Source organism: Drosophila subpulchrella, chromosome 2L (genome assembly GCF_014743375.2).
Source record: "Drosophila subpulchrella strain 33 F10 #4 breed RU33 chromosome 2L, RU_Dsub_v1.1 Primary Assembly, whole genome shotgun sequence".
NCBI lineage: Eukaryota > Metazoa > Arthropoda > Insecta > Diptera > Drosophilidae > Drosophila > Drosophila subpulchrella.
In genome coordinates this window covers 17608312-17618627 of record NC_050610.1, presented here as the reverse complement: position 1 = coordinate 17618627, position 10316 = coordinate 17608312, and the positions used below count along the sequence as shown (strand labels likewise).

At 38.1% G+C, this 10316-nt stretch overlaps 1 protein-coding gene across 1 annotated transcript; it reads left to right on the top strand.

The window, feature by feature from the left end:
- The first annotated feature begins 381 nt into the window (after positions 1 to 381).
- LOC119547387 lies at positions 382 to 2077 on the top strand. Its single transcript, XM_037854235.1, has 2 exons — positions 382 to 874; positions 934 to 2077. Exons 1-2 carry the CDS (start codon positions 631 to 633, stop codon positions 1935 to 1937), a joined length of 1248 nt encoding a protein of 415 aa, XP_037710163.1. The 5' UTR covers positions 382 to 630; the 3' UTR covers positions 1938 to 2077.
- The last annotated feature ends 8239 nt before the right edge of the window (positions 2078 to 10316 follow it).

Genomic DNA, 10316 nt, shown 5'->3' with positions numbered 1-10316 from the left:
TGTCGTTTACCGCCTGCACTGCTTGGCTGGCTTTTCCTTTTGCCACGTACCCATCCTCAGCTCCATCTCCACATTTTACCAGTGTTTTCCCCGCCTGCCTTGGCTTTGTGTTTATTGTGCGAATAAATGTCAACAATGGAGAAATGTACCTGGATTGTCAGGCGATTTAGAAGGCGGAGTGATCGGAAAAAACGGGTTGTTGAGTTTAAGATGGCCATTTCATTGAGAAAATTGCCAACACTTTAATCCATTGCAACCCTGCCAAAAATAGTACCAGATTAAATTGCATAAATCGCAAATAGTTTACTTAGAAAACACAGAATGCATTGTCCAGTAGGCCTGGAATGACACTTTAATACATTTCAGCCCCGAAAATCATTGTAGGGAAAAAAGAACAAAAGCAAATAAAATTTTAAAAATATTATCAAACCTTTTGACTAAAACTCAAAGGATTTATTTTTAAGTAGGCCTGGAATGATACTTTAAAACACTTTCTATCGAGTAGGTTCAATCATACGCACAAATATACAGCTTTCTGTCCAAAACAAGTATTACAAAAGCAGTCAATAGTCACATAAAAGAGAAAATCCTTTAAGGAACAGAATAAAAAAGCGGAAAAGAGAAAGGACCATGCACAAATTGAGTCAGGGTCCTAATTTAAAGAAAAACCAGGAAGAAAATGGAGATTTTAGTGCAAAGTTGGCGGCTGCAAGTACAGTGAAGCTAAATGCCAATGCCCAAGAATTCGTACCGCGTTTCAAGAGGGAGGAGTCGACCAAAGATGAAGACGTAGTTGATTCGAACGAGAACGAGCAGAGGATCAAAACTAACCTCTCGTTGCCATGGAAAGGATTTCCCAAGAAATCTGAAAGATGTAAAATACCCAATCATATTTAATTAATGGCCATTTATATTTTTAAATATTTTTTTTAGCTACCCGCAGTGCTCAGGTAGTTTTATTAAACGATGTGGACTACATGATTCTACCTTGCGTCAAAAGAACGAAAATGCCCAGGGAACAAAAATTAATTGGAGACGTGGCCAAAAACAGTGGACCTAAGGGAAATGTTCCGACTACTTCTTCCAATGTCATTTCAAATACTGATGTCGAGGAAAAACGCCGTGAGCAGGAGAGAAAAGTAGCATTGGAAGCCCTAAAATTATCGGAACAACGACGCCTGAGGGGCTCTTTAATCGCCCCCATGGAGGAAAATGAAAATTCTCATAAAGCTCAGCCAGTTATCCATCTCTCACGATCTCCCATAAGATTTACGCCTGAGGAAAGAATTAAGGTGGATCGTTTGAGGGTTGCAAAGAGGGAGCGTATTGAAAGGATCCTGCGCGAAATGACAAATGAGAAACAGGAGCAACTGAAGAAACAGCAAACGCAGCAGCAGAAAAAGATTCGATATGATGACAATGTACAGAAAACAGCTAGTACCAAGGATCAGGACCCAGAAAAGAAAGTCGAGGTGGCCACGGTCACCAAAAAGAGATATATACCCACCACCAAGGAGTGGGACGAGCAATGTCGAGCCAAATATATGGCCAAGAAGGATGCGGAAAAGCAAGACGGCTCTTCCAAGGAAGGACCAGCTAAGCCGCCTTTGGTCAACCCGAATCTGGTCAACATTACGCCATCGGGAGTCATCAGACTGGGGGATCTCAGGGCTACATCTACGCCTCGATATTGTCCACCTTCTGAGCTTCTGAATGCGGAGAAACGCAGGGGGAATCTTACCCATTTCCGACCTCTGGCCAACTGGACAACCCGTCGAAGTCCCCTAACTCCGATGAAGAATTTAATCAATCAGAAGGGAAAAGTCGTGGAGCGCTATAGCATTGAGCAACTTCTGGATCTTGAACCACAACCCGGCGATCTTGAAAAACCCTCCTTAGATGACAACGTATATAACTTGGGACTTCTATGCGAGTAATACGAATGCCGGTCATAAGTGTCTTCAACTAACTGTTTGTGTTGTTTCCAATTTATTCTGAACATTCCGATTCTCAAAAATGTATTGCCACTGATTAGTTTCCCTTCCGATTCGATGCATGAAAATAAAAAATAATATTTGTGGTAATAGCTGTACTAGTTATATGGAATTGCACTCAATCGCAGCAAAAACGTTTTCAAAAATATAAATTCAGTATTAAATATATATATATATAATATTTAATAAGTATTGAATATATCCTATATATGGTTATTATATAAGTTAATGTGAACAAATTTTAGGCTTCGAAGCATATTTTTACAATAATGAATTTACTTTTTTCAGTTCTTTGCACTTTGACTCCCGTAATTGAGCACCGTAATTTTGCAATATTATTGGTGGGGCTGTCAGGTGCAGTGGCCAGGTGCAATAATTTTAATACCATTATTGTGCTTATTATTATTATGCCTACTGTGCACCGTCCGCTGCTTCTGCATGTATTAAATTTCACTGGAAATTTGTTTTAATTTCATTAAACGGGAGAGAGAGCAATTTACACATCAGTAAAGAGTCTGTCGCTGCACTGAAATAAATTTTACAGGACGAATTCCCTGGGGGCCCATGTAACCGAGGCCGAAGCGCAAAAATATTGACATGTGGGTATGGCAACGATTCCTGGAGGGGGGGTGTTGTTGTCGAAGGGAATGTGGGGGGAGGCTAGGTCATGGGAGTGCCGAAAAAGGGGGGTCAGTGGCAGTATCATATAACGAACAGACATTGCCCTTGTCATTTTTGCTGTTGTTGCCGGACCGCCAGCACTGCGCAAATAAAGCGCAAAATTGTGTTTTTTTCAACTTGTTTTTTGCTTGCTGGAAATATAAAAAAACAATGAATGGTCCACCAACATAAAAAAAATAACAAACAATCAAATGCATTTCACTGCTCTGCGTGCGTGTGTGCTTGGGTTAAAATGACCTTTGGCTTTTATTGTCGCCTGATTTTTTGCTGCAGTTCACTTCCTTCCACTCTTACCAATTCTTTGACCTTTCTGATCCCCCCAACTCACTAAGTTTGTCGGCCTTACTGCCCCTGCTTCCTTGGTCTGCGTAAATTACAGTGGTTGTTAATCATTGAACCACTTATTTTATACCTATATACCAATCATTAACCAATAAAAAGCCTATATAATAAAATGGTAAACAAATATGTTACCTACTATATTTTACAGTCCAACCATAATTATACCATTAGCTTATAGAAATGCTGTCTATTATTTCTTCCAAAAGTTTTTGTGGAAGTTCAGGTGTTCGGAAAATATTTTACCTACATTGGCTTTTTATATTTTAATTTTTTTTTTAAATCATTTACTTCAAAGTCAATATATATTATTATTAAATATGAAATTTAAAAAAAAAGTTCTGAAATATTTAAATATAATTTGTCGTATAAGCACTGTTCTGAAATTTGTTTTTCCCCACAGCGTTTGACTCTGCTCATTTTCCGTTCATTTTATTGTTATTTTTTATCACTCGTTTTTTCAGCTTCAAGCTGTTGCGTTAATTGCATATTTAAATTTATGCTGTTAATTGTTGGCAGCCCACGAGGATCCGGATGCATTGGCATCATCGCCAGTCGCTCCGCTGAGTTATGTGTGCCCGGCCAATACGAATCCGCGAATTCCCTGCGCTGACTGAAAGCCATCAACAGCTCGGTTTGATGTGTGTGTTTCCGCGGAAGTGTGTGAGTATTTTTGCCGGGGACTGGGCGTGTCTGCCGCCTCAATCGTTACATTTTATACATTCCATTCGACGGCTGGACGAGGGGAAAAGTGGGAAGGGGGCACACAGAGCGAATGAAATGCCAGATATTCACTTTAAAGACGATTCAATTGGTTTTAAAGTTGATCCTTTTGAATGGTCTTACATTTATTGCCAGTCCTTAAAAAAATTAATATAATTAAACTTCAGAAATAAGTAAGGCAGATATCCGAAAAGGCAGCGCATTTGTATCTCATAGTTTGCAAAGTGGTATACAATTATACATATATTATTTTGCAAAACTCTTTAGATATAATAACACATACTTAATATTTAATGGACTTATAGTCTTTCACTAAATTAATTCCACTTTGCTTTTCTTCTTAATATATGATTAAAAACTAAGTAGATTATAAGGAATTACAACTTAATCCAAAAGAACAAGGCCAACAAGTCATGTTAGAATCTTTTTATGTGGATTTTCTGTACTTTTTTAACTATATCCTAGCAACAAGTGGTGCCTTTTTATGGCTAACAGCAGTCGGACAACTTTGCTGGACCAATGAATAGGAAAATCCGTAAAGCTGGCCCTCCATATTCCCCGAGATGTGTAAGCTGATTAAGGGCCTCAATTTGGTACCACCGAAAGGGGGTCTCTGAATTGGCAAACACTTTGTCGCACTAATTAAGCCACTTACAGGTGAGCCTGGGCCTTGGCTGCCGCTTCTTAGCCGGGCGTGTCCCCCCGGTCGTATGCGTAATAAATATTGAATGCAGCACCAGCGATAAGCTCTAGCCGGCAAAGGGCAAAGTTTTGCATCAAGTATTCCCTTTTTGGGCGAGCGTGTGGGTCACTACGTGATCCTCGAGAGAAGACGTGACGAGATGCAGAACCCGCACTGAATTGCCTTAATTTTCGTGCTTCCGCCGCCGTGTGCAAAGTGGAAAGTGCAAAGTGCAAAAGCAGGCTGCTTACTTTTCATCCTCGTAATGCTGGCAAAAAGGGTTGGATCTTCCTTTTGCCCGCCTTGTAAAGTTTATGGTGGCTGAAATTGGATTTTATCATGATTTGGGTATCCTAATAAAAATGGTTTCTAAATGTACCAGTCAACTAGCATTTTTGATATAATATTAACGATCTCATAGTTTTATTTGCGAGTGGAGATAATATTTATAACAAATTTTATTATTTACAAATACCGTTACCGTGCCTTATCTAACTTAGCTACCCAAGCGCATCCTAAATATTTAAAATGTTTATTAAAGGTCATTTGTGGGCATGTTAAAAAATATTTTTAGAAAAACTTAGACAATTTCTTAAATGTATCAGCCAAGTTTTCCTTTCTTAAAAAACCTTTTAACTTATAGTATTATTTTGCAAGTGAAATTGTTGTGCATAGGTAATGCAAATGTTATATAAGTTAGTATTATTTTAATATATTTAATTTACTAAGATACCTACTTGACTTACCTAGCTTCACAATCACATCTTAAAAATAGCAAACAAATATAAAGGTGTACTTTTGGGTACAATGAAAACATTTTTTAATTAGCTCTTACAATGTCTTCAATTTATCAACCAAGTTAGCCTTGTCAGCGTGATATTTTTTTTTTATAAAAATAGCGCTGACTGAAAGGTTAAAGGCCAAGGGGCGTGTGTGAGTGTGTGGCAAAGGTGCAACATAATATTGCCGTGTTGTCACCGATTGTGGTAGTTGCCTCGTGTTTCCTGTTTAGCCGTGTTGTTATTGCAGCTGCCAGTTGTTTGTTGTTTGCTGCTTGTTGTTATTGCCGGGGAACGGGCCATCCCATCATCAACATCATTGTCGGCACCATCAGCGTTGATGGCTTGTTAAATTGCCTGTTTCACCTTGTTCCTGTTGTTGTTATTGTTGCACGTGTAACCTGATTGCGAGTGTGTATGTGAGTGTGTGTGTGTGTGGGACGAGGACTGTCGGTGTGCAAGTATGCGTGTCTGGTTTTTGGCTCGCATACATTATGCACATTAGCGCACATTATGAACATGTTCGCTGTGACCCTTTCAGGAGAACATGAAAAATCAGGGGCCCAAAAAAATCTGAAAGCTGGACGAGCGACAGTTCGTGACCTGATTGGCAACTAGCCAGAAAGGAAAAGCGCCGAAAATGATTTTCCCTCTTAAATTAGTTGTCCTGCTGCCAGTTGAGAAATTAAGTCAACCATCAGCCAGCAGGGCACCTGCCATGTTTTTTGACCCGCCCCCGCTCAACCCCACTCCTCTGCACACCCCCTATATAGACCAGGTTAAGTGTTTACGTGTGCACTTTAGCCATCATCAAAGCCTGGCCAACGGATGTCACCTCGGCGTTGGGAAAAGTGCGTTGGAGTGTTGGAATCGCAGGGAGTTCGAAAAGTGCTGCCTGCTTTTGTGCGCAAAACTCCAATAGTCAAAAGTGGGTTCTCCAACTTTAAAAGGTTTGGGAGCCTTTAAGTCACAAAACACAATGTTAGCTTATACCAACATTTGATAGTTAAAAAATCTGTAAATATAAAAAAATTGCTGTGCAAAAAAATACATACGCTTAAGTTTTTGCAACAATAATACCTACATGTTAGAGTTACAAAAGAAGTGCAATTTAAATTACCATTTTTTATTAAAGAAAAAAAGTTTTTTCAAAATAAAAGCCTCTAAAATCCGCACAGATTTCTATAGATGATCCTCGCTGAGTTGCAATTATTGCCTTATTAAGAGTCGTCTGCCAGTCCGAACTGTTACCAGATTAAATGCTACTTAACTGCACTTAAATATGTCGCCCCCATTAAAAACCCAGCCCCCCTTCCATCGACCTCCGACCCTTTTGTGGTCATAATTATCGCTGGAAATGGCTCAGTTCCAATCGATGCAAAAATGCAGACACAAAAAGTCGCACATGACAATGAATGTTAATTGCAATGGGACGGCTGTCCCTGTCTCTTTCTCATCCTCATTACCCCTCTCGCTCTCTCTCTGTCTGCCTTCGAATGGCTCTGAAATTTACGCACTCAAATTATGTTTAATAAATGGCTTACAATAACAGCAACATTTTGCATTGAGTGAAGCCGCAATTGTTAGTGACTGGGTGAGGGGTTTTTTTTAATGCGGTAAAAACAATAAAAAGATCAGCGAGTGTCAGGCCATGAGGCTTAAAATCAACTGGGGGAAGTCATCAGCAGCTAATGGAAATGAAATATTTTCAATAAAGGATTGTCATAAAAAATGCACCTTTATCCCGTTAGAACAAAAATCAGCAAAGGGATTGTGGGCCGCAGAATAAATCTGCATTTTAAGTTTTAACATTTTCAAACTTGCAACAACATGCAAAGTAAAAATCACATCTAAAATAAGATAGTAAAAACTGTCAATTTCATACTATAACATATTAACTTTATCGAAATGTATTTATTTTTTAATAGCTATGTATCAAAAAGTTGTATACAAATAATATGTGACTATTTTTAATTAAATTTATCTTTGAACAATTTTATGCCATCATCGCCTCTTGGTCTAAATGAATGCATTTTTTCCCTACCTTCAATGTGTCCTATTATACCAATTGTAATCAGATTTTATTAATCCCGCATTAAGAGCTTTCATGCCATTGGTTAGTCAAGTACTTTTCCGCATTAATGGTATTAAAATCTATTTGAAAGTACGATATAACAAAAAATGTTAATTATCCATTCACAGTGTCTATTAATCCAGTGAAAGGAGCCGGAAAAATAATATTAACTACAACACAAAGAGTTAAAGTGGTGTACGGGTTAATTTGTTTTTTCCTGTAAAGTCAGTGAACAAAATTTAAAAAAAAGTCAAAAGTAATTTTGGTTAATTAATTTGATTATATGTAACTCAGTGGTTTCTGACAGTTATTAGGCGTAAATATTTTATAACTCTGCCTTAACTTAAGAACTTTAAAATGTTTTGTCTTGAAAAAACATAGTTTCCGTTCCCATATCCTAACCTTTGTACTTGATGTGCATTTTGACATCCATTCAGATTGCGAATGGCACTCATTAAGTTGACTTTAAGCCGCAGTACGCTTTGCCCACATTAATCCTCTTGTTCAGCTTTCATTACATTTGCGCTTATCTGCATAATTGAAATGAATGTTTAAACGTTATTTGCCGTTTTAAATAACGATAAAAGTATGCGTAAAAAGCGGATATTTACCGGACATGTATTTATATAAAATAAATGCACAAATGTGCAATGACATATGAAAAACATATCATTAATTTTAAATAACCAAATTAAACAATTAATTGCCAAAGACATGGCCACCACGCAAAAGTCCGCGACAGCAAATTTAATTTCACATTTCAATGCGCAAGCACCCGGCACCAAAGAACCGATCCAAACTCAACTTTGGATGTGGACGTTCTCTCTCTACCGTCATAAGTAATTAAAAATTAAATAACTATCAACCAGATGGCAATGGAACATTGCCAAACAAAAGAAATATATAAGCTGAAAAAATAAGAATCAGAAAAAAATAGAAAATGTGAAATTTGAACAAGTGGTACGGATACTCTAAGTTCTTTGAATAATTTTTGTAAGGGAAACATATTTAGGACGACCTTCTTCAATCAAAAAATATTTTAAAACCATAAAAAATTGTGATAGGCTACAAAAATTATTTTATTGCACTGCTTTCTTTACAAATATTAATTATAATATTTCTTTGTAAGTACTGCTGAAAAATCAGTGTAATTCCGGAGTGAGTATATGAATTTGCAAATTACGCATACGTATCGAAAGCAAAAGTGAACAAAGCGGCAAACAAACAAGCCAAACCAAAAGAGACAGAAAAAATACAGAATTCTGTCGACAGGCCGACAAACAAATGAAATTCATTAACAGCCTTCTAATTACACCACACAATGACAGCCAACGGACAGTCGGCGGTGGAAGGGAATGAGAATGGGCCTGGTTTTTTGGCCTCTGCGTGTGCATTTTGCATACAAATTGCCAAATTAATGAGCCCCCGACGAGAAACCGCAGTAAATAAAGCCCAAATAAATTTGTAAGCACTTTGAAAATGGCGGTAAAGAAACTTGTATGATTTTTTCCCCCTAAATACCCAAATTAATATCCAATTGCGGTTGTAGAATTGAAGGTTAGCTAAGCAATTTAGTACCTGGACCCATGATTTTAAAAATGTTATGAATAATCTCAAACTTTTACGTTAATTTATCAATAAACTATTTTTGTTGTAGGCTACTTTTTGCAAGTAATTAAAATGTTTTAAAAATCTAAAAATTAATACAGTTTTAAAAATTGCATACTCCGCCATTAAATTTCATTTCCCCTTTTAATTAATCTGTGCCTTATATACCAATTCTTATGTCACGGCATCTTTTAACACGGGATATTTTTTCTCCGGAGGTGGGCGGAAGTGGTTCTAACCAGGTGGTAAAAACTCGGCCTTCATTACCTGCTACTCATGATTGGCGTACACCCAAAAAGCCGAAACAGAGTCAGCCGTCAGGAAAGTCAGTGGCCAGAGTCAGGAGTCGGACTCTGTCTGTGGAGCCCAATCCTAGTTCACTTAAAATTTCACATTTCCTTCCGCACACTCCAAATGCCCGGATTGTCGAGGAGAAAGTCGGAGGAAAGTGCAGAGGATGGCAGGAACTCACACAGCTCGACAGTAAAAGCTGCTGTAGAAGCTTAAGTTAACAACTTATGCCGGTTGTGGAGATATCATGGCCGCAGAGCCGGCGCTCAGCTTTCTCGGGTGGCGGGTCGAAGGACATCTCGCAGAGAGAATGCATTTAGGAAGGAAATTAGTAAGTAAATGTCATAATTTGCCGAAGCCACTGGAAAGGGCTTTGTGCACGAAATGGGGATTACGAAGTCATAATGGACACATATGCCTGAGCTCTCGCTTTCTCTCTCACTTTCACCCAGCAAATGGAAATTAATGAGATGAGGGGAGGTGACCTGGACTCCTTGGACTGTCATTCAGCGCGAGCTAATCAAAATGCAAATTTCAATTTGCCAACTTAAAGGGAGGAAACAAATATGAGGGGAGAAAGTGGATAAAAACAAAAGGATAGAAGGGATCACACCTTAAGATACTCAAATAAATCAAAAAAATATATTAAATGTTTTTAGAAATATTTTAAATAATATATTCAAAGTATACAATGCTGTTTTTTTTATTCTAAATAAGTTACTTATCACATAAATTAAATATAATATACCAAATATACCACTATTATAAATGAATAGTCATAAAGAGGTTCTGTTATACATTTCGAAATCTTAATTATTACGAGTAAATAAATAGAATAGAATAGAAGTATAAATCCCCCAGTGTTTCCAGTGCAGTGTGTGTGTGTTACAGTTAACAATGCTTATAAAAACGAAGTCCCAATTGCACAAAATCTTTGACTTTTTACCTTGGCCCGAAGAGGGAAGCGAGGGCGAAGACAGTGGCAGCCAAAGGAGCCAAGGACCCAAGGGGCAGGGACAAATGGCCCAATAGCTGGCGATGCTAACTGGCTGTTGTCAACACAGACAGGATTGGAGAAAGTGGGGCGAAAGGCGGAGAAATGGGAGCGAGAGTTGGTCACAAAAGACGAGTCTCTGGCACGCCGT

What these genes read in the sequence shown, in the direction of transcription:
- LOC119547387 (XM_037854235.1), top strand. Translation starts at nt 631, where the DNA reads ATGCACAAATTGAGTCAGGGTCCTAATTTAAAGAAAAACCAGGAAGAA. An exon ending in TCCCAAGAAATCTGAAAGAT is followed by an intron (nt 875 to 933) that starts GTAAAATACCCA and finishes TATTTTTTTTAG; the next exon opens with CTACCCGCAGTGCTCAGGTA.